The sequence below is a fragment of the Zea mays genome, chromosome 1, assembly GCF_902167145.1.
Source record: "Zea mays cultivar B73 chromosome 1, Zm-B73-REFERENCE-NAM-5.0, whole genome shotgun sequence".
NCBI lineage: Eukaryota > Viridiplantae > Streptophyta > Magnoliopsida > Poales > Poaceae > Zea > Zea mays.
The window spans coordinates 46,251,239-46,275,854 of record NC_050096.1 but is presented as its reverse complement, the minus strand read 5'-3'; the positions used below and the strand labels follow the sequence as shown (position 1 = coordinate 46,275,854).

Sequence of the window (24,616 nt, the reverse complement as noted above, 5' to 3'; positions counted from 1 at the left end):
AGCCGGTGGTAGAGTTCGAGCTGATAGCATTTGTTTGAATATAAGTGTGGAAATAAGGGGGATAGCGTTTCCCGCCAACCTTATAGTAATGGGTACTCAGGGAATAGATGTCATCCTAGGGATGAATTGGCTAGATAAGTATCAGGCAGTTATCAGTTGTGATAAAAGGACAATCAAGTTGGTGTCCCCACTAGGAGAGGAAGTGGTGACCGAGTTAGTCCCGCCTGAGCCAAAGAAAGGAAGTTGTTATCAGATGGCTGTCGATAGCAGTGAAGCAGACCCAATTGAGAGTATTAAGGTTGTGTCTGAATTCCCAGATGTGTTTCCAAAGGATTTACCGGGTATGCCACCAGAGCGGAAGGTTGAGTTTGCTATAGAGCTTCTTCCTGGAACCGCCCCCATCTCTAAGAGAGCTTACAGAATATCTGGACCAGAGTTGGTTGAGCTTAAGAAGCAGATTGATGAGCTGTCAGAGAAAGGTTACATCCGGCCAAGCACTTCGCCTTGGGCCGCCCCTGTCTTGTTTGTGGAGAAGAAAGATGGCACTAAGAGGATGTGCATCGATTATAGAGCTTTGAATGAGGTCACGATCAAGAACAAGTATCCTTTGCCCAGAATAGAAGATCTGTTCGACCAGTTGAGAGGAGCCAGTGTGTTCTCCAAGATCGATCTGAGGTCAGGTTATCATCAGCTCAGGATCCGACCTTCGGACATTCCGAAGACGGCATTCATTACCAAGTATGGTTTATATGAGTTCACAGTGATGTCTTTTGGTTTGACCAATGCGCCAGCATTCTTTATGAACTTGATGAACAGTGTATTCATGGATTATCTTGATAAGTTCGTGGTGGTATTCATTGATGACATTCTGGTTTATTCTCAAAGTGAAGAAGAACATGCAGATCATTTGAGGATGGTATTGCAGAGATTGCGAGAGCACCAGTTGTATGCAAAGTTGAGCAAGTGTGAGTTCTGGATCAGTGAAGTCCTGTTCTTGGGTCACATAATCAACAAAGAAGGATTGGCTGTGGATCCGAAGAAAGTGGCAGATATTCTGAACTGGAAAGCGCCAACGGATGCTCGAGGAATCAAGAGCTTCATTGGAATGGCCGGATATTATCGGCGATTCATTGAAGGGTTTTCGAAGATTGCGAAGCCAATGACAGCGTTGCTAGGCAACAAGGTTGAGTTCAAGTGGACCCAGAAATGCCAAGAGGCCTTTGAAGCGCTGAAAGAGAAGTTGACTACAGCGCCTGTCCTAGTCTTGCCTGATGTGCACAAGCCCTTCTCGGTGTATTGCGATGCTTGTTACACAGGTTTGGGATGTGTGTTGATGCAAGAGGGAAGAGTTGTGGCTTACTCGTCCCGACAGCTGAAGGTTCATGAGAAGAATTACCCAATCCATGATCTAGAGTTGGCAGCAGTGGTTCACGCACTGAAGACATGGAGGCACTATCTGTATGGACAGAAATGCGATGTTTACACAGACCATAAGAGTCTGAAGTACATATTCACTCAGTCAGAGTTGAACATGAGGCAACGAAGATGGTTAGAATTGATCAAAGACTATGAGTTGGAGATTCATTACCATCCAGGCAAAGCGAACGTAGTGGCAGATGCTTTGAGCAGAAAGAGTCAAGTCAATCTGATGGTCGCTCGCCCGATGCCTTATGAGTTGGCCAAGGAGTTTGACAGGTTGAGTCTCGGATTTCTGAACAATTCTCGAGGAGTCACAGTTGAATTGGAACCTACCTTGGAGCGCGAAATCAAAGAAGCGCAGAAAAATGATGAGAAGATCAGTGAGATTCGGCGATTGATTCTAGATGGCAGAGGCAAAGATTTTCGAGAAGATGCTGGAGGTGTGGTATGGTTCAAAGACCGCTTGTGTGTTCCCAATGTCCAGTCTATTCGGGAGTTGATTCTTAAGGAAGCTCATGAGACAGCTTATTCGATTCACCCTGGCAGTGAGAAGATGTACCAGGATCTGAAGAAGAAATTCTGGTGGTACGGAATGAAAAGAGAAATCGCAGAGCATGTGGCTATGTGCGATAGTTGTCGAAGAATTAAGGCAGAACACCAGAGGCCAGCTGGATTGTTGCAACCGTTGCAGATCCCTCAGTGGAAATGGGATGAAATTGGTATGGATTTCATAGTCGGATTGCCTCGCACTCGAGCCGGCTACGATTCCATTTGGGTAGTAGTGGACCGTTTGACCAAGTCAGCCCACTTCATACCTGTCAAGACCAACTACAACAGTGCAGTATTGGCAGAATTGTATATGTCTCGGATCGTTTGTCTTCATGGTGTGCCAAAGAAGATAGTGTCAGACAGAGGAACGCAGTTCACCTCTCATTTCTGGCAGCAGTTGCATGAAGCCTTGGGCACGCATCTGAATTTCAGTTCAGCTTATCACCCGCAGACAGATGGTCAGACTGAAAGAACCAATCAAATCCTTGAAGATATGTTGAGAGCCTGTGCGTTGCAAGATCAGTCCGGATGGGACAAGCGATTGCCTTATGCAGAGTTTTCCTATAACAACAGTTATCAGGCCAGTTTGAAGATGTCACCGTTTCAAGCGCTGTATGGAAGGAGTTGCAGAACTCCGTTGCAATGGGATCAGCCTGGAGAGAAGCAGGTGTTTGGGCCAGATATTCTGCTTGAAGCCGAAGAGAACATCAAGATGGTCCGAGAGAATCTGAAGATAGCGCAATCGAGGCAGCGAAGCTATGCAGACACAAGAAGAAGAGAGCTGAGTTTCGAAGTCGGAGACTTTGTTTATCTGAAAGTGTCACCGATCAGAGGAGTCAGAAGATTCGGAGTGAAAGGCAAGCTAGCACCCCGCTACATTGGTCCGTATCAGATTCTTGCAAGACGAGGAGAAGTGGCTTATCAGCTCAGTTTGCCAGAGAATTTGTCTGCTGTGCATAATGTCTTTCATGTGTCTCAGTTGAAGAAGTGCTTGCGTGTGCCGGAAGAGCAGTTGCCAGTGGAAGGTCTGGAGGTCCAGGAGGACTTGACCTATGTTGAGAAGCCAGCTCAGATCCTTGAGGTTGCAGATAGAGTCACCCGAAGGAAGACCGTCAGAATGTGCAAAGTCAGATGGAATCACCACTCTGAGGAAGAAGCAACCTGGGAGCGTGAAGATGATCTGATGGCCAAGTACCCAGAGCTCTTTGCTAGCCAACCCTGAATCTCGAGGGCGAGATTCTTTTAAGGGGGATAGGTTTGTAACGCCCCGAATTTTGCAGTTGAATTTTTTTTCTTTTCTTTACTCGCCAAAATTCGGGCGTTACCTTTTCTTTTTCTTTTTCCCCTCGCTAAACCTTGACCTTTTCCAAAGTTCTAGCGGGATTCGGTTTGGATTTCCCGTGTAAGAAAACCCTAAGTACTTTATGTTGTTTGATGCACCATGCCGAACCTTGCATTTCTTTTGATTGCTTTGAAAGCGCAATTGCATTCATGTAGAAAGATCGGATTTCGAAAATGTGGAGAAGATCTTTTCTTTCTTTTTTCTCCCTCTCTTTTTCTCTCCTCTTTTTCTCTCTCTCCCGCGCCGTGGGCCGACCCCGGCCGGCCCAGGCCCCTGCGCGCCCCCCCTCTTGGGCCTGGAAGGCCCAGCCGCCCCCCCCTCGTTCCCTTATTCCCTAACCCTCTCCCTCTCCCCCCCTCATTTTCTCCCTCCCCACCTAAGCCGCCGCCCCTACCCCCTACCCGCCCCCTGCCCTAGGTAGCCGCCGCCGCCCCCTGTTTGCCGCGCCGCCCCCTGCCGCCGGCCGCCCCTCGCCGTCGATCCCCGACGCCGGTAAGCCCCCCCCCTCCTCCCTCTCTCCCTCTCTCCCCTCTCCTCCCTCCCCTTCCCCTCGCCGCTCGGCCCCATGGCCGGTTCGGCCGCCCGCCCCACCCCGCCGGCTCGGCCGCTCGGCCGCCCCGCGCCCTGCCCCGCGCCCTGCCCCGCGCCCCTGCGCGCCCTGCGGCTCGGCCGCCCCGCCCCCTGCTCGGCCGGCTCGGCCGCCCCCTGCGCCGCCCGCCCTCCCCAGCCCGACCCCCCCCCCCGCGCGCCCGCCTGGCCGCCGGTTCAACCGGCCGGCTCAGCGGCTCAGCCGCCCGGCCAGCCCCGCCCGCGCCCGCGCCCCGCCTAGGGCCGGTTCAACCGCCCTAGGGCCGGTTCAACCGCCCCCCCCCCCTTCTGTTTTTTTTATTTTTTTTTTCAATTTTATTTACTTTCTGTGATCATAATTACTGTATTTTAAGTAGGCTAATCACTGTTCATGCTATGGGAAAATAGGAAGTTTAATTTAAAATTCCGTTATGTTATTGATTCACGTAGTTAATTGTTTACCCTGTGCAATGTTGATCAACTAAAAGTGATTAGGTTTCCATCAGTATATATAAATATATATAACAGAATTATGTTGTTAAAAACCAATTGTGTCATTAGTGCATAAGATTTAACCCCCTGCGAGACCTTTCCCGTTTCTTTCTAACCATAACAAATGCGTTATCGAACGTCATACTTGATGCATATTCGCTTTATTTGTTATCTTATATGGTGTACTGTTCTTTTGTATTAAATATGTGGATGTATGTATGTGTGTTTGCGCTCGCATAGAGAACGATCCGGTCGAAGAGCCCGAGGAATTCGCAGGAGAAGCCCCTGAGCAGCAGTCGTTTGGTGGAGGCAAGTGTCCTTTGACCTATCTCTGTCCTATTCATTCTTTAATTCACCTCCCGCATTACACATTTATACCTAAGGATTGACTAGCTTTTGTTATCCATGTCCTTGTTTACCTATTTGGGTCGGATTATTACTACTTAGTCTGATGCTATTGCTCAACTCTAATCAATGAACATGATGTGATTATCTATGATACGCTGTTTTCCCTTCTCTTATTATGATGTTGTACTTGTGGTATTCAAGGGGGCTCGAGCGGTTTCTCGAGTGCCTCTCCGTAAGGACCTGTTCTATGGATGACCGCCCGGGAAAACAGTGCAACCATGAGGGTGGAATGGGGTGCCCTTAGCTGAATAATTAGAGGATCCGGGGTGTAGTTCACTTAGCCGTCGTGCCGTCAATGGGGCTCGGTGTATGCGGCTCGCTCTGCCAAGGTTGATTTGTCCCTTGGGGAGGAGTGCGGTACATTTAGGAAACCTAACGGGTGGCTACAGCCCCGGGGAATCTTTGTAAAGGCTTCGTAGTGAATCCTTGGCCATTCACCTCGGGAGTGAATAAGGGTCTTGCAAGCCCGGGCCAGAGAGGGAATCACGGCTTGTGGGTAAAGTGCACAACCTCTGCAGAGTGTTATGAAACTGATATATCAGCCGTGCTCGCGGTTATGAGCGGCCAAGGGAGCTCCAGTGATTAGTGGTACTTGATCAGAGACATTGTGGTACAGGTGGCAATGAGATTGATGGTTCTGGTTACGATTATGGTGCTGGTAAGTGGTATTCTTTCCGTTTGGAAAGGGTACATCGGGCTAATAACTTGGGTTAATGCTAAAACTTGGCTTTCTACTAGTAAATAATAATCTGACCAACTAAAAGCAACTGCTTGACTTATCCCCACATAAAGCTAGTCCACTACAGCCAAACAGGATGCTTGCTGAGTATGTTGATGTGTACTCACCCTTGCTCTACACACCAAACCCCCCCCCAGGTTGTCAGCATTGCAACCACTGCTCAGGAGAAGATGAAGCTGTGGAAGGAGACTTCCAGGAGTTCCAAGATTACGACGAGTTCTAGGTGTGGGTTAGCGGCAACCCCCAGTCGGCTGCCTGTGAAGGCCGTGTTATCTACGTTTCTCTTCCGCACTTTGATTTATTGTAAGAACTATATGGACGTCTCAGACGTATGATGTAATCGACTATTTCCCTTATTAATACTATTTTGAGCACTGTGTGATGATGTCCATATTATGTAACTGCTGTGTACGTGAATAACTGATCCTGGCACGTACATGGTTCGCATTCGGTTTGCCTTCTAAAACCGGGTGTGACAGTAAACGTCCGTGCCCCGCTCGTTAGGGGTCGGCTAGGGGCCCAGAGGCACGCCCAAAAGTACTTGCGGGTGATCTGCCGGACCCGGTCCCCTGGCGACGGGGTCCGAGGGCTCGATGCCTCCCTCTGATGGGATTCCGTTACAAGATCGCTCCCGCTGGTCTCGGAAATGTCCTAGGGTACCTCGGGAGCGCAGCCCGAGCCTTGGTTATGTATCGAACGTACCCCTGGTCATCCCTCGCTCGGCGTCTGAGGCGACTGTGAACCCTTCGGGGGCCAGCCTTCGAACCCCTGATCAGTAATGGGCGCGGAGCCCGGGTAGCCTGAGGCGGCCGTGGAACCCTTCGGGGGGGCGGCCTTCGAACCTCTGACCAGTAGTGGGTGTAGGGCCCACGCGATCTGAGGCGGCTGTTGAACCCCTCGGGGGGCCAGCCTTCGAACCTCTGATCAGTAGGGAGGCTCGGAGCCCGGTTCCTTCACGGGGAAGGATCCTTTTTGGGGTATCCCCTTTCCCGGTCCCTGTTGCAAGAGATAGAGAAAGAGGAAAAAAGGAAAAGGATACGAAATCGAACGACGCGGCGTACCTTTTTTGGCGCGGTTATTACGGCGAAGGCGAAGCATCGCCCGCTTCTCCTGCCAGTAGCGCCGCCTGTCCCGCCGCGGAGTTAATGCGACGGGGCGAGTGGTTGGCGGGGCGGTCGTCGCGCGTGCGCGAGCCATTCGAGGAACGGATCACGGGCGCGTTGTCTTCACGCCGTGAGAGGAGGTTCTCTTGCTGCCCCCGGATGGGACATGAGCTTGGTTGACGACGTGACCGCTGCTCCCACCCGCCTGCCACCATCATCACTGTCGGCCCACTTTCGGCCGTATTGACCGTCGCGCCAGGCTGGCGCTGCTGGGTCGTGCGCTGGGTCGCCTTGAGTCGCGGTATTGGTTCCGCAACCGAAGAGGCGCGGTGGTGGCGCAAGTGGCGGTGCGGTTGCTTGCATGCACCATCCGGCGCGCCGGTTGCGTGACGCGTGGGCCTGGGCTTCCAGGCTGGGCGCGTTGGGAGTCGGAGAAGCGCGTCCACTTGGCGCGGTTGCATGCCGCCTGCATGGCTGCCCGCCTCTTTCGCCCGTTGGTCTGGGCAAAAGTGGAGGGTCACTTGTAACCGCTGGGCGGTCGTGTGCACCACGCGCGGCGGTTTGGCTTCTTCTGCTCCGAGCCGGTTTGCATGACATGCGGGACCCAGCCCCCGCACCGTAGGGGAGAGCCTTGGAGCGTGTTGGAGAAGACTCAGCCCATGACGGTTGGGGGCGCAAGCAGGGAGAGTTGCCTTTAAAAGGAGGGCGACCCCTTTCAGAAGGTGACCATGTCTTCTCGCTCCCTTATGCATCACGTCTCTCCACCTTCCAAGCCCCCGGATGGGGGATACCCGCCGTCTTTTTGCCTCATCGTTGGAGGAACGCAACTCCGTGGGAGTTGGTATCTTTCAGCCATCGTTCGACTTCAAGGATTTTCATCTGCCAGCCCGGCTGTACCCCCCCGCCGGTGGTCACCCAAGACGGTGACCACCAGTTCCTGGGTGGGGAGAAGCAAGCCGGGCTGCGATCTTGGTCCCACCCTCAGCTTCAAGGATGTTCATCATCCTCGCTGGGGTGAGGGCCGGGCTGAGCCAGCGCTCTACCTCCCGCGCGGGTTCGTGGGTCACCCTCTCCCGCGGCGTTCGAGGGAGAGGGCGCTCACTGGCCCTGCGGGCGGCCCGGACTTCGACAACGCGGGGCTGGTCGACGGCGGGCGTCGTCACCTCCAGCGTGTCGGGCTCGTTGGCTTGGTTCCCGGCGGCCCCTCCTGCCGGAAGGCAGTTGCCGCGCCGTGTGCACGGGAGGACCACCCGAGGTGCCGCGCGCTGCTAGGGCGGCGTTCGTGTTCTGGGGTGGTCCTGCCTTTGCACCGGGCGGGCGCCTTCACGCAGAGGCCGGTGCCCCACTCGTCCGGGAGGATTTGAGTGGGGATCTGCCGGAGGGCGGATGGCCCCTGCCGTCGGTGCCGAGGCGGCGGCGGTTCGAGAAGTCCCCGTCGCCGACGGGGTCACCGCCACCATCCGCGCTTCGGGCCTCCGGCTCTTTGTACTTGTCCTCGCCCCTCGAGCGTCGGCGTGGGCGAGGGCAAGATTGCAGCAGCGCCCACCCTGAGGCCTGCGCTGCGGCAGTTCGGCCACCCGGAGCGGGGGTCGTTGTCGTCGTAGTCAGAGCGGGCGACGGCGAGCCGCTCGTCAGTCTTCTGTTGCTCCGCAGGCCCACCCCCATCGAGTGGGGTTGTTCGTACCTGCGGAGGGGGAACCGGAGTTCCGTTTGTAGCGGCACTTTGAATGCCCGTGTTTTTGTTCATTATGGCTGTCGAGGCCTGAACATGTATGTAATTTTGGCACGGAGCCGTGTTTTTCCTCATTTTTGAGCACTAAGACTCGCCTGTTAATTATCTGAACCGCTTCACCAAGCATGAGTCGCCCTGTGTCAAGGTGACGAGTGAGGTATCCGTATCCCGGAGGCGTAGGAGTCCCTCGGCTCGGTCGGCCTTGTTGTCTGAGGCTCCTCTAGCTTAGTTAAAGGGACCCCTTGGCCGCTCTTCGACGAGCCGAGGCCAGGGGTAGCGATATCAGTATGAACAGAGGCGGAGTTGGCTCGAGAATGAAAACCTGGTTGGCCGAAGCTTGGCCGGGTTGTCCGTTAGCGGGACCGACGCCGGAGTTGACCAGCCGAGGCCTCGGGTCGGGCTGGCGCCCTTGGAAGATGGTTGGCCGAGGCCCTTGAGGTGACCGGCCGAGCCGCCTGCTCGGGCCGGATTCCCGGAGAAGATCTTGGCGGCGATGGCCCGGGCGTGGTGATGACGTCGTCCTTCGGAGTGGAGGTCTTCGGACCGCGTCGCCGTCCGAGGCTAGGTCGAACCTCGCCGAAGTTGTCGTCGATGCCGAGGGTGTTGCTGCCCCCTTCCAGCGTCAAGACCCGAGCCTGCAAGATCAGATTGTCTTGTAGCGTGTGCCTTCTGCGGCCGCCGAGGCCAGAACACACACCTTCGCTGCGTTGTAAAGCTGCGTCTCTTTTCCTCTTGTTTCGAGTATCTGGACTTTTTTGTCGGTAACAGGGATGTTTGTGCGAACGAGAGTTGCTTCTCGCGGAAGGTGATGAGTGAGGTATCCGTATCCCGGAGGCGTGGGAGTCCCTCGGCTCGGTCGGCCTTGCCGCTTACGCGTACTTTCATCCGTCCATGAGGCCCTGTCACCGACTCAGTCGAGAAGGCTCGAAGGATCGCTTCGGCAGAAGAGCTTCCGAACGTGAAGACTTGTTCGGTCCGCGGAATCACTTTATCCGAACGCGAGTTACTTATCGCAGAAGGTGATGAGTGAGGTATCCGTATCCCGGAGGCGTAGGAGTCCCTCGGCTCGGTCAGCCTTGGCTGCTTACGTGTACTCCGTCGTTTTCAGGATCCACTTTTCGAAGTAGTCAGAAAGCACGAAAGACATTCTGGCAGAAGAGATCTTTTTTCGAGGAAAATTTCAACGCAGAGGGGGTTCCCCCTTTTAGCCCCCGAGGGAGGGTCGGGCTTTGCCGAGGCGAGGCCGACCCTTCCTTGATGACTAAACTTTGCGTGGGTGCGAGGTATATGAACAACTTGAAAACATCTTAAGGGTAGAAGCGACGTAGCTGTTGGATGTTCCAAGCGTTGTCGTAGACCTCGCCTTGACTGTTGGCCAGCTTGTACGTTCCGGGCTTCAGAACTTTGGCGATGACGAATGGCCCCTCCCAGGGGGGCGTGAGCTTGTGCCTCCCTCGGGCGTCTTGCCGTAGCCGAAGCACCAGGTCGCCCACCTGGAGGTCTCGGGGCCGGACCCCTCAGGCGTGGTAGCGTCGCAGGGACTGCTGGTACCGCGCCGAGTGTAGTAAGGCCTTGTCCCGAGCTTCTTCCAGCTGGTCCAGCGAGTCTTCTCGGCTAACTTGGTTGCTTTGATCGCTGTAGGCCCTCGTCCTCGGGGAGCCGTATTCCAGGTCAGTGGGCAAGACGGCCTCGGCCCCGTAGACCAGGAAGAACGGCGTGAAACCCGTGGCTCGGCTCGGCGTTGTCCTCAGGCTCCAGACCACCGAGGGGAGTTCCTTCATCCATCGCTTGCCGAATTTGTTGAGGTCAATGTAAATCCGAGGCTTGAGCCCTTGTAGAATCATGCCGTTGGCACGCTCTACTTGCCCATTCGACATGGGATGAGCCACGACGGCCCAGTCCACCCGGATGTGGTGATCCTCGCAGAAGTCCAAGAACTTTCTGCCGGTGAACTGGGTGTCGTTGTCGGTGATGATGGAGTTCGGGACCCCGAAGCGATGGATGATGTTGGTGAAGAACGCCACCGCCTGCTCGGACCTGATGTTGTTCAGAGGTCGGACCTCGACCCACTTGGAGAATTTGTTGATGGCGACCAGCAGGTGCGTGTAGCCCCCGGGCGCCTTCTGCAAGGGGCCGACGAGGTCCAGACCCCACACAGCAAAGGGCCAGGTGATGGGTATCGTCTGCAGAGCCTGAGCGGGCAGGTGGGTCTGCTTCGCATAGAATTGACACCCTTCGCAGGTGCGGACAATTCTAGTAGCGTCAGCCACCGCCGTTGGCCAGTAGAAACCTTGCCGGAAAGCATTCCCGACGAGGGCTCGAGGCGCTGCGTGATGGCCGCAAGCCCCCGAGTGTATCTCTTGCAGGAGTTCCTGACCTTCGGTGATGGAGATGCATCGCTGGAGGATGCCCGAGGGGCTGCGGTGGTAGAGCTCCTTCTCATCGCCCAGCAAGACGAACGACTTGGCGCTTCGCGCTTCCCGCCGAGCCTCGGCTCGGTCGAGGGGTAGCTCTCCTTGGCGGAGATATTGCAGGTACGGGGTCTGCCAATTTCGATCAGGCGTGGCCCCTCTCCGCTCCTCCTCGACGTGCAGTGCCTCGCCCTCGGAGGCCGAGGGTACCTCGGGCTGAACCGAGGGCGCCTCGGGCCGAGCTGAGAGTGCCTCGGGCTGCGCCGAGGGTACCTCGGGCTGGACCGAGGGCGCCTCAGGCTCGGGCGAGTCGTCGATCTTGACGGAGGGTTGGTGCAGATCCCGGGAGAAGACGTCCGGGGAACCGTTGTTCGCCCCGAGGCTATTTTTGCCAGCTCGTCCGCAGTCTCGTTGTAGCGCCGAGCGATGTGGTTAAGCTCGAGCCCGTAGAACTTGTCTTCCAAGCGCCGAACCTCATCGCAGTAGGCCTCCATCTTCGGGTCGCGGCAGTGGGAGTTCTTCATGACTTGGTCGATGACGAGCTGCGAGTCGCCGCGGGCGTCGAGGCGCCTGACCCCTAGCTCGATGGCGATCCGCAACCCGTTGACCAGAGCCTCGTACTCAGCCACATTGTTGGACGCCGGGAAATGGAGGCGTAGCACATAGCGTAGGTGTTTCCCGAGGGGCGAGATGAAGAGTAGGCCCGCGCCGGCTCCCGTCTTCATCAGCGACCCGTCGAAAAACATGGTCCAGAGCTCCGGTTGGATCGGAGCCGTCGGCAGCTGGGTGTCGACCCATTCGGCTACGAAGTCCGCCAATACCTGGGACTTGATGGCCTTCCGAGGGGCGAACGAGATTGTCTCGCCCATGATTTCCACCGCCCACTTTGCAATCCTGCCCGAGGCCTCTCGGCACTGGATGGTCTCCCCCAGGGGGAAGGTTGACACCACAGTTACCGGATGAGACTCGAAGTAGTGTCGCAACTTCCGCCTCATCAGGATCACTGCATACAGCAGCTTCTGGACTTGTGGGTAGCGGATCTTGGTCTCGGACAGTACCTCGCTGACGAAGTAAACCGGCCTCTGAACGGGCAATGCATGCTCCTCTTCTTGCCTCTCGACCACAATCGCGACGCTAACCACCTGAGTGGTCGCGGCGACGTAGACCAAGAGGGCTTCTCCGTTAGCTGGAGGCACCAAGATAGGCGCCTTTGTGAGGAGCGCCTTCAGGTTCCCGAGAGCTTCCTCGGCCTCAGGGGTCCAAGCGAAACACTCGGCCTTCCTTAAGAGGCGGTACAGAGGCAGACCTCTTTCGCCGAGGCGTGAGATGAAGCGGCTCAGGGCCGCGAGACATCCTATGACCCTCTGTACGCCCTTTAAGTCCTTGATGGGCCCCATGCTAGTGATGGCTGTGATCTTCTCCGGGTTGGCTTCGATGCCCCGCTCGGAGACGATGAACCCCAAGAGCATGCCCCGGGGCACCCCGAAGACACACTTCTCGGGATTGAGCTTGACGCCTTTCGCTTTGAGACATCGGAATGTCACTTCAAGGTCGGAGAGGAGGTCGGAAGCCTTCCTTGTCTTGACTACGATGTCATCGACGTAGGCCTCGACCGTGCGACCGATGTGTTCGCCGAACACATGGTTCATGCACCGCTGATACGTCGCGCCCGCATTCCTCAAACCGAACGGCATGGTGACATAGCAGTACATGCCGAAGGGCGTGATGAAAGAGGTCGCGAGCTGGTCGGACTCTTTCATCCTGATTTGGTGATACCCTGAGTAGGCGTCGAGGAAGGACAGGGTTTCGCACCCAGCAGTGGAATCCACGATTTGATCGATGCGAGGCAGAGGGTAGGGAACCTTCGGACATGCTTTGTTGAGACCAGTGTAGTCTACACACATCCGCCATTTCCCCCCTTTCTTTCTCACAAGCACAGGGTTGGCAAGCCATTCGGGATGGAATACCTCTTTGATGAACCCTGCTGCCATTAGCTTGTGGATCTCCTCGCCTATCACTCTGCGCTTCTCCTCGTCGAATCGGCACAGAGGCTGCCTGACGGGTCGGGCTCCGGCCCGAATATCCAGCGAGTGCTCGGCGACATCCCTCGGTATGCCAGGCATGTCCGAGGGACTCCACACAAAGACGTCGGCGTTTGCGCGGAGAAAGTCGACGAGCACTGCTTCCTATTTGGGGTCGAGCCCGGAACCGATCTGGATCTGCTTGGAGGTGTCGCCACTGGGGTCGAGAGGGACGGCCTTGACCGTCTCCACTGGCTCGAAGTTGCCAGCATGGCGCTTCACGTCTGGCACCTCTTTGGAGAGGCTTTCCATGTCGGTGATGAGGGCCTCGGCGTACTCCACGCACTCCACGTCGCATTCGAATGCGTGTTTGTACGTGGGGCCGACGGTGATGACCCCGTTGGGGCCCGACATCTTGAGCTTCAGGTAGGTGTAGTTGGGGACGGCCATGAACTTCGCGTAGCATGGCCTCCCCAGTACCACGTGGTAGGTTCCTCGGAACCCGACCACCTCGAACGTCAGAGTCTCCCTTTGGAAGTTGGAGGGCGTTCCGAAGCAGACGGGAAGGTCGAGTCGTCCGAGGGGCCGGACGCGCTTCCCGGGAATGATCCCGTGGAAGGGTGCAGCGCCTGCTCGGATGGAGGACAGATCGACGTGCAGGAGCCCGAGGGTCTCGGCGTAGATGATGTTGAGGCAGCTGCCCCCGTCCATAAGGACCTTGGTGAGCCTGACGTCGCCGACGATGGGGTCGACGACGAGCGGGTATTTCCCCGGGCTCGGCACGTGGTCGGGGTGGTCAGCTTGGTCGAAGGTGATGGGCTTGTCGGACCAGTCTAGGTAGACTGGTGCCGCCACCTTCACCGAGCAGACCTCCCGGCGCTCTTTCTTGCGATGCCGAGCCGAGGCATTCGCCACATGCCCACCGTAGATCATGAAGCAGTCGCGGACCTCGGGGAACTCTCCTGCTTGGTGATCTCCCTTCTTGTCGTCGTCGCGGGACCTGCCACCCTCCGCGGGTGGCTCGGCCCTGTGGAAGTGGCGCCGAAGCATGACGCACTCCTCAAGGGTGTGCTTGACGGGCCCCTGATGATAGGGGCACGGCTCCTTGAGCATCTTGTCGAAGAGGTTAGCACCTTCGGGGGGCTTCCGAGGGTTCTTGTACTCGGCGGCGGCGACAAGGTCCGCGTCGGCGGCGTCGCGTTTCGCTTGCGACTTCTTCTTGCCTTTCTTCTTGGCGCCGCGCGGAGTAGACGCCTCGGGAGCATCTTCCGATGGGTGGCCCTGGGGCTGCTTGTCCTTTCGGAAGATAGCTTCGACCGCCTCCTGGCCAGAGGCGAACTTGGTGGCGATGTCCATCAGCTCGCTCGCCCTGGTGGGTGTCTTGCGACCCAACTTACTCACCAGGTCACGGCAGGTGGTGCCGGCAAGGAACGCGCCGATGACATCCGAGTCGGTGATGTTGGGCAGCTCGGTGCGCTGCTTCGAGAATCGCCGGATGTAGTCCCGGAGAGACTCTCCCGGCTGCTGTCGGCAGCTTCGGAGGTCCCAGGAATTCCCGGGGCGCACGTACGTGCCCTGGAAATTGCCGGCGAAGGCTTGGACCAGGTCATCCCAGTTGGAGATCTGCCCCGGAGGCAGATGCTCCAACCAGGCGCGAGCGGTGTCGGAGAGGAACAGGGGGAGGTTGCGGATGATGAGGTTGTCGTCGTCCGTTCCACCCAGTTGGCAGGCCAGGCGGTAGTCCGCGAGCCACAGTTCCGGTCTCGTCTCCCCCGAGTACTTTGTGATAGTAGTCGGGGGTCGGAACCGGGTCGGGAACGGCGCCCGTCGGATGGCCCGGCTGAAGGCCTGCGGACCGGGTGGTTCGGGCGAGGGACTCCGATCCTCCCCGCTGTCGTAGCGTCCCCCACGCCTGGGGTGGTAACCTCGGCGCACCCTCTCGTCGAGGTGGGCCCGACGGTCGCGATGATGGTGCTCGTTGCCGAGGTGGCCCGGGGCCACAGGCGCGGTGTTGCGCGTGCGCCCGGTGTAGACCGAGGCTTCCCGCATGAATCGGGAAGTCGCGGCATGAGGTTCCGAGGGGTATCCCTGCCTTCGGGAGGCAGAGCTCTCGGCCCGTCGGACCACAGCGCCTTCCAGGAGATTCTTGAGCTCTCCCTGGATTCGCCGACCCTCGGTGGTTGATGGCTCCGGCATCGCGCGGAGAAGCATCGCTGCTGCAGCCAGGTTCTGACCGACCCCACTGGATGCGGGCGGCGGCCTGACCCTGACGTCGTTGGCGACGCGGTGCTGGAGACCCTGGGGCAGGTGACGTAATTCTCCGGTCGGGGGTTGGCCCGCCCATACCTGCCCGACGTCCCGGCGGATCGGCTCAAGCGCTCCTGCTCCCTCGTCGAGCCTGGCCTGCGCCCCGCGGACTTGCTCGAGCTGTGGGTCGTGATCCCCCGCCGGAATGGGGACCACAGCTAGCTCCCGCGGGATGTCGGCGCGAGGCACCGGCCTAGGGAGATCACCGTCCTCCGGCATGCCGAGATGATTGCCTTCGGAGGGATCCCCTAGCTCGACGTGGAAACATTCGCGGCTTGGGCCGCAGTCCTCATCGTCGAGGCTGCGGCTACCGTCGGAACAGTCGGAGAGGCAGTAGTCACATGCGGTCATGAAGTCCCGCATGGCACTGGGGTTGCCAAATCCAGAGAAATCCCAACAGATGTTGGGATCGTCATCTTCCTCGGACCCAGAGGGCCCGTAGGTCGAGACGTCCGTCAACCGGTCCCAAGGCGACCGCATGCGAAACCCCAGAGGGTTTGGTCTCGCCTCTACGAGAGCGCCCGCCAAAGCAAGGTCGCTAGGCGGGTTGAGGCTGAGTTGAAATGACGTAGGATGGGAATCGGTTGGTACCTTTTGGTCGGCGAGCAGCGACATAGTCACATCGGGGACTGATTGCACCGCCGTCCCAGGTACGAGGGCGACATCCTGCAAGCTCTCCGCGAGCGTACTGGCGTCGTCCACTTGCTCGAGATTGGCGTGTTGCGGGGAGACGGCGCTTGCCCTCGTCTCAAACGCGAGGTCGTCGCCCGACGCGCCCCCTGTTGGGGCGCTGGGGACGTCGACTCGCTCAACAGCCGGCGAGGCGCGGCCTCCCGCTTGGCCTTGGTTGCCACGCCTCCTCCTCCGTTGGCGGGGGAGAGGACGGGGCGAGCTCGAATGTTGTTCTTCCACCACGCGGGGAAGACGTCGTCGATCCCGCCGCTGGCGGGCGGGCTGTCGGCCGCCATTGTCGTTGTCGCGCGGCGGTGGAAGGTGTATCATGTCGTAGCTGCCGTCGAAGGACATGAACTCAAGACTCCCGAAACGGAGCACCGTCCCGGGTCGGAGAGGTTGCTGGAGACTGCCCATCTGGAGCTTGACGGGAAGCTGTTCGTCAACACGCAGCAGGCCCCTACCTGGCGCGCCAACTCTCGGCGTTTCGAGACCGGGGGGTCCCTAAGCTGACGAGTGAATGTCGCTGCGTGCCCCAGCCCAGATGGGTCGAGCGCGTGGGCGAGCGCGAAGGGGGGAAGCGAGGTGGCTGGAGACGGGCGTGAGAGAGGTGGAAATCCCGCGGCCTTCGTGTTCGTCCCGCGCCCAGGTCGGGTGCGCTTGCAGTAGGGGGTTACAAGCGTCCACGCGGGTGAGGGAAGCGAGCGGCCCCAAGAGAGCGCCTGTCCCGTCCTCGTCCCCGCGCGGCCAACCCTCTCTAAGAGGGCCCTGGTCCTTCCTTTTATAGTTGTAAGGAGTGGATCCAGGTGTACAACGGGGGTGTAGCAGAGTGCTACGTGTCTAGCGGGGGAGAGCTAGCGCCCTAAGTACATGCCGATGTGGCAGCCGGAGAGATCTTGGCACCCTGCTGGTGTGATGTCGTGGCCGTCGGAGGAGCAACGGAGCCTGGCGGAGGGACAACTGTCGGAGTGGTTGAGTCCTTGCTGACGTCCTCCTGCTTCCGTAAGAGAGCTGAGAGCCGCCGTCGTCACAGGGCTTGCGGGGCGCCATCATTGCCTATCTGGTGGAGCTAGCCAGATGGGACACCGGTCTTGTTCTTCTGCGACCCGAGTCAGCTCGGGGTAAGGTGATGATGGCGCTTCCTGTTGACGTGGTTGGCCTGCGCCCTAGGTTGGGCGACGTGGAGGCTCCTCCGAAGCCGAGGTCAAGTCTGTCTTCCGTGGCCGAGGCCGAGTCCGAGCCCCTGGGTCAGGCGAGGCGGAGGTCGTTCGGCAAAGGCCAGGGCGGAGTCCGAGCCCTGGGGTCGGGCGAAGCGGAGTTCGTCGTCTTCTGGGGCTGAGCCCGAGTCCGAGCCCTGGGTCGGGCGGAGCGGAGTTCGTCGTCTTCTGGGGCTGAGCCCGAGTCCGAGCCCTGGGTCGGGCGGAGCGGAGTTCGTCGTCTTCCGGGGCTTAGCCTGAGTCCGAGCCCTGGGTCGGGCGGAGCGGAGTTCGCCGTCTTCCGGGGCTTAGCCCGAGTCCGAGCCCTGGGTCGGGCGGAGCGGAGTTCGCCGTCTTCCGGGACCTAGCCCGAGTCCGAGCCCTAGGTCGGGCGGAGCTTCCTATGGTGCCTTTGGTAGGACCTGACTGCTTGTCAGTCTCACTCTGTCGAGTGGCACTGCAGTCGGAGTGGCGCAGGCGGCGCTGTCCTTCTGCCAGGCCGGTCAGTGGAGCGGCGAAGTGACGGCGGTCACTTCGGCTCTGCCGGGGGGCGTGTGTCAGGATAAAGGTGTCAGGCCACCTTTGCGTTAAATGCTCCTGCGATTCGGTCGGTCGGTGCGGCGATTTAGTCAGGGTTGCTTCTTAGCGAAGGCAGGGCCTCGGGCGAGCCGGAGATGTGCCCACCGTTGGAGGGGGGCCTCGGGCGAGACGGAAACCCTCCGGGGTCGGCTGCCCTTGTCCGAGGCTAGGCTCGGGCGAGGCGTGATCGAGTCACTCGAATGGACTGATCCCTGACTTAATCGCACCCATCAGGCCTTTGCAGCTTTATGCTGATGGGGGTTACCAGCTGAGAATTAGGAGCCTTGAGGGTACCCCTAATTATGGTCCCCGACACTATGCATATTTACTTCATTTGTTCTCTTGTATGGTGTACTGTTTGTTCCCTAATTTGAATGGATGGATGTATGTATGCTTGCAATCGCATAGAGAACGATCCGGTTGAAGAGCCCGAGGAACTCGCAGGAGAAGCCCCTGAGCAGCAGTCGGTTGGTGGAGGCAAGTGTCCATTGACCTATCTCTGTCCTATTCATTCTTTAATTCACCTCCCGCTTTACACATTTATGCCTAAGGATTGACTAGCTTTGTTATCCATGTCCTTGTTTACCTATTTGGGTTGGATTATTATTGTTTAGCTTTATGCTATTGCTCAAACTCTAATCAATGAACATGATGAGATTATCTATGATACACTGTTTTCCCTTCTCTTATTATGATGTTGTACTTGTGGCCTTTAAGGGGGCTCGAGCGGTTTCTCGAGTGCCTCTCCGTAAAGACCTGTTCTATGGATGACCGCCCGGGAAAACAGTGCAACCATGAGGGTGGAATGGGATGCCCTTAGCTGAATAATTAGAGGATCCGGGGTGTAGTTCGCTTAGCCGTCGTGCCGTCAATGGGGCTCGGTGTATGCGGCTCGCTCTGCCAAGCTTGGGTTCGCCCCCTTGGGGAGGAGTGCGGTGCATTTAGGAAACCTAACGGGCGGCTACAGCCCCGGGGAATCTTTGTAAAGGCTACGTAGTGATGCCCTGCTAGGCCACCTAGGTAGTGGTCAATGGGGAGTAGCTCTCTCCAGGCAGAAAGGGAATCACGGCTTGTGGGTAAAGTGCACAACCTCTGCAGAGTGTTTGAAAACTGATATATCAGCCGTGCTCGCGGTTATGAGCGGCCAAGGGAGCTCCAGTGATTAGTGGTACTTGATCAGAGACACTTTGGTTTACAGGTGGCAATGAGACTGATGGTTCTGGTTATGTTTATGGTGCTGGTAAGTGGTATTCTTTCCGTTTGGAAAGGGTACATCGGGCTAATAACTTGGGTTAATGCTAAAACCTGGCCTTCTATTAGTAAATAATAATCTGACCAACTAAAAGCAACTGCTTGACTTATCCCCACATAAAGCTAGTCCACTACAGCCAAACATGATACTTGCTGAGTATGTTGATGTGTACTCACCCTTGCTCTACACACCAAACCCCCCCATCCCCAGGTTGCCAGCATTGCAACCACTGCTCAGGAGAAGATGAAGCTGTGGAAGGAGACCTTCAGGAGTTCCAAGACTACGACGAGTTCTAGGCATGGGTTAGCGGCAACCCCCAGTCGTCTGCCTGTGAAGGCCGCGGTTATCTACGTTTCGTTCTCGCACTTTGATTTATTGTAAGAACTATATGGACGTCTCAGACGTATGATGTAATCGACTATTATTCCCCTTTTTAATACTATTTTGAGCACTGTGTGATGATGTCCATATTATGTAACTGCTGTGTACGTGAATAACTGATCCTGGCACGTACATGGTTCGCATTCGGTTTGCCTTCTAAAACCGGGTGTGACAATACGTTTGGTTGCAATGATGAGACAGGACTAAATGGGATGATCCTTAGATAAGATTGTTTAGTTCAGTATCAGAGATTGAGACAAGACTGTCCCAGTATTGTTCTCAGTTGTCCCTCAAAATTAGAGGGAGAGAGAGGACTAGAGAACGTCGTTATCGTGGCTATCCCTAGGTGTTCTACAACCAAACTCACTTATAAAATATCCAGTGGGGATATTAACCTATTTTGCATTATAATTTATGGAGTCAATAATTCAAAATGCCACTTTAACCCTCTTTATGCGCATAATTTGAAACCATTTTATAAATTGTATGGATGCAAAAAAAATATGTAAAACATGTGTTGATCTGGATCCAGACGTCAATCATTGGAAGTTATTTCGCTTGGCGGGCTCTCTGCGGCGGCGCGGACGGTACGCAACCTGGCAACAGGAGCGGGGTTCCGTGCGCCGAGCCGAACGGTCCGCATGTGGTGGCCGGATGATCCGCGCATGCGTAGGGCTAGCGGCGTTCGCCAACAGCACCTAGATCTCGTCCCCCGTGAGGGACACCGCTAGAGAGGAGAAATCCTAGGGTTTGTCTTGCGATTGACATGCCACACAAGACACCTCTAGATGACGTAGAGTCGAAGATACTTGAAGACTGAGACTAAGAAGGCTACGTTACTCACTACTCCTAGGGGAAGAAAGTAAATGAATTGATAAACATGTTGATTGGTTCAATTGATGGTGTCTACATTCGGTTGTATCCCTTCATATATATAGGAGGTCGTCTGGATCCGTTCCTAAGCGTTCTCCAACAGAATCGGCTAGTTAAGATGGATAAACACACGAGGAAAAGGGGGTAATTACACCCGATCTGATCTAACCGCGGACCGCCCGCGTCGATAGGCGAACCATTCGACCATGTCTAGTGCCCCAAATGGTGCTCAACACATGTCCCCTGCATTTTAGGAAAGCTGAGCGAACCAAAAGCACTGGTGTAGACTGAAATTTCTTTTAAGCATCTTGCCACACAATAGGATGATATTACTTTAAGAAATGATCATTCGGCGCCTTGGGTAGGTCCTCACCTTGTAAAGCCTGTAACATGTATGCATTACCAACTATTACCTATGTGATTCCATAATGGCCTTCCCAACTTGGTGACCACTTGTTGAACTTCCGGTCCCTGCTTCTTAGTGGTAAGATGGCCTTTCATACTAGGTCTCTGATTTGGAACGACTTAGCCTTAACCTTCTTGTTGTAAGCTTTGGTAACTATGACTTCGTCATTCTCGATCTCCCTTAGAGCTACCAATCTCTTGTCGGACACCTCATAAATATTGTCCGTCAATAGATCAAAATAATCACCAACAGCTAGATCATTGTGTCCGACGAATCTGATAGCATTCAATATAATCTCCGGAGGCAAAACAACTTCCTGTCCATAAACAAGTTTAAAAGAGGAAACTTTAGTAGCACAGTGCTTATATATTCTATGAACGTGTAGCATCGCCCCTTTTCACTATTTCTTGCAATACTAGTACTTGAATTCGGGATATATGATGTCCCTGTGTTTCCAAATCGGATCGATTCAATCTGACATTTCTGAAAATAGTAATAACATGATTTGTTATTATAAGTATTGTTAGCCTATATTGCAAGAAGTAGTGATAACTTGAAAAGATTCCTAGTGAAAAGGGGAAAATTCCTCAAACCCTAGCTCATACTCAGTCATTAGTAAGGATGTAAACGTTCGGTAAATTTCTGGTACCGTTTATCGGATTTTCCGGCCGTTTTTAGATTTTTCAGGATATACAGAAAATGGGACGGAAACGGGATATGTTATTACAAAAATGGTACGGTAAACGGTGAGACATATTTACCGTCCGTTTTTGGATTTCTCGGAAAATTCCGGTATTTTCCCGTATTTTAACCGTATTTTCTCGGTCCACAAAACAACCGAGGCAAGAACTATACTCGTTAGGGTTTATGGTTTTAGATGTCATAGAAGATATATCAAGTGATAAAGACGACATGCCACATGATTTCTAGTTTATGTATCGTATGTTTAATACTTATATACTATGTGGTTAAAACTTTAGTGAACATGTATGATCATTTATGTGTGGTCATGACTATGTATTGTGTATTTGTGTGGTTGAGACTTGTATGTGGACGTGAATGAACAATCGTGTTTTAAGACTTATGTGTTGTGTGTTAAAATTTAAGAGTGGACATGTATGAGTGTATGACCAATTATATGTGGACAAGATTGTTTTGTTTACTTTTGTGAATTAGACTTGTATGTGAATGAAGAACTGTGTGGTTAGAATTTGTTTATTGTGAGCTTTCCGATTACAGTTACCGTTTTCCTGAACAATTTCGAGCTATTTTGCTCGGATTTATCTGTTTTTGATATACCGGAATTTACCGGCCGTTATCTGTTTCCGACTTTCCTTTTTTACCGATTCCGACCGAACAAAAAATAATGCGGGTAAAAATGGTGAGATGTTTTTTCCGACCATTACCGACCGTTTTCACCCTTAGTCATTAGCTAATCAATGCTACACATCGTTTTATCGGCTTTGGGGAGCGGCTAATATGTATTCCTAGCTGATTAGCGGTCCATCTGGCCCATCTAGCAGTTTTTATTTTTATTTTTCTAAACTTTTTCATGATTGTTAGTTTGAAATCCATTGTGTATTTCGAAATTTGGTTTCGACTGAAACTCTTCAAATAATTCATAGTATTTATACGAAAATCAGCATCAAATTTTTAAAAATTTGTAAATCCTCCTAAATTGAAATCCAAAACCGACGGGCACCGATTATCGAAGTCGGCTGGTAAGCCAGATTAGCCGTTCGGTTTCTCAAGGGAGACCTATCCTTTGGACATGAACGGAGGCAGTTGCGGGCTTGCGGCTGGAAAATGCAAGGTGGCTTGGACGAGGACGACCGTGTGCAGCTTCACCGTTCATGGCGGGCTGGACCTGGGGTTGACCGACGACCTTTGCTTCTTCTGAAATGCGGTGCGCTGTGGATGAGATGGGAATGTGAATGAGATTGACCTGTTACTGGACAGTTCCAGTAATTCGTGATGCGAGGAAATGCACCAGCTGGGAAAATTTCACGATTCATGAACAGACACAAAACATCACGTATGCCCCATGCCTGTACTGAAGATTTCAAGTTCAAAACGGACATTCCATTTCAATAAGCGTACATGAAGAGCATCCAATATTGATCCCTGTTTCTCCTTCGCAGCCTATTCGGTAACTCTCACCGACCGGCCTCAAAACTTGAACCGGGAATAATGGTGAGAGCGAAAAATTTAGCAGGAGGAGGAGCAAATCAGAGAGGCAAAAAGGGGGGTGTTGCCTTGCCTCTCACCGACGTACATGGCGGCATGGCGCACACCATGCACGCGCGCGGCTGCCATGACTGTTACGTCCATAACTATATTTACATAAAGGCAGAGAGGAGGAGGAGGAGGAAGCAGAAACAGCTACACGAGCTGAAAGTACGAAGACGTGTGATATATATCTATCACGAGTCACTAGCAGCCTCTTCCAGGATGGGGTGAAGGTGTGGCCGCCACACCGTGGAGCGGCTGCTCCGACGGCGCTTGAGGCTGGCCTTGCCCTCCGACAGCACCTCCGCCAGGTACCTGTCGCCATTGTCCTTGGCCTCCTTAGCAACAGCAGCGCTCGGCGGCGGCGTCTTCTGCGGCCGCGCCTTTTTCTGCTGCGGCTGCGGCCTCCTCTTCTTCTCCGGCACCGACGAGGCCGGGACGAGGAAGTAGAAGCACCCTCGCTTGAGCTCCGAGTCCGGGGCGACGATCAGGATCCGCCGCGCTCCGCCCTGGGAGCACGGCCGGCTCAGGACGTGGTTAGGGTGCGCCGCGGTGACCTCGCCGGCGGTGACCGGGCGGGCGTACTCCTCGATGTGGCCGCTGAGGTGGACGATCCGGATCACGTCGAAGGAGCCGCAGGGGAGCACGCAGGCCAGGCAGCACCGCAGGCTGTTGCCCATCTATCCCCTCAAGTTTCTAGGCTATGCAGTTCGTTGGTGATAAGTGACAACTCTGCTCTTCCTGCCTGCCCCTTGCTGGCTGTTCGGCATGGCTGGGTGGCACTGATTTTTATAGAGCGCAAGCTAAGAAGGTAAGCTAGCTAGATGGACATGTTAAACAACTTGGGGATATATTATTTTACAAAATGTAGAACAAAGTGAAGTGTGCACAGCACAAAGTGTCTCCTCTAAGCACATCAGTAACTTAACTTATAATCCCACCATCATTACAGTATGTTGGTTATCTTGGGAGAGCATACGTATAATACTACTATTATTGGTAGTGTAAAGAACCCAGTTCAAGCAGGATTACGAGGCATGCAAATGTACATCCATTGGTCCGTACATGAACTCAGAGAGAGCTGATCGAGCTCTTGCGCCCATACAGGTCGGACTGTGTGCAGCCACATTGAGATCTCACGATCCGTATGAAAAGATGAGCTGCCATTGGGTGACCCAGGTTTTGAGATGTGTTCTCTTTTGGTTACTTCGACGTGAACACTACTCCCTCGAGGCGTTCATTGAATTTGCTACGCCGATTGGTGGTAAAAAAACAATCCGTGTTATCGCGGCACGCACAAGTGGCCAAAGATCAGGGGGTTCAAATTGTTTGACCCTGCAATGTTGCACCTTCCGATGCATCCAGTGGTGAATGATCAAGTTCTCCAACCCCTAGTTCCTCGTCATTGAATTTGTTTCATGCCATGGCTCAGCATCTAACAGGATAATACTACCCTTTAATACACCACTAGACAACAGATCTAGCTTCACGAGCTCTAACTTGAAAAAAATTGAAACTAGAGATCATTTTCATGAAAACTTTGAAGTTTCTCATAGGGTTCTTCAAAAACACAGTTTTCATACATCCTCATAAAGTTACACAAAAATTACAAACTATGCCACTGCTGTCGTGCAAAACATCAAAAAAGTAACTAAGTAAACTCACACAAATCAGTTGTATTATAGAAGCTAGAGCCTATGTGCAAGTCAAACACTCCTATAATCTACTTCAACAGTTTGTTGGTTAGATGGATGTGAATGTCAAGCTAACAACAAAGATTTGAATCCCTACTTGTGTACAATTTTACGTGACGAACGGCAATTTATATGTATATAGTAGAGACTGACGATGTTGATTTTTTTTTGTCAAATTACACGACAAAGCAGACACCTAGAAAGGCGTATACATTTATTTTCAGTGATGGAAGCAGTGTTAATT

The 24,616-nt window shown here is 54.5% G+C and overlaps 1 protein-coding gene across 1 annotated transcript; it reads right to left on the bottom strand.

Moving 5' to 3' along the window:
- Positions 1-22,509: 22,509 nt before the first annotated feature.
- LOC103634518 (uncharacterized) lies at positions 22,510-23,546 on the bottom strand. The gene has a single exon (XM_008656419.4). The coding sequence runs from the start codon at positions 23,356-23,358 to the stop codon at positions 22,873-22,875; it is 486 nt and encodes a 161-aa protein (XP_008654641.1). The 5' UTR covers positions 23,359-23,546; the 3' UTR covers positions 22,510-22,872.
- Positions 23,547-24,616: the final 1,070 nt, after the last annotated feature.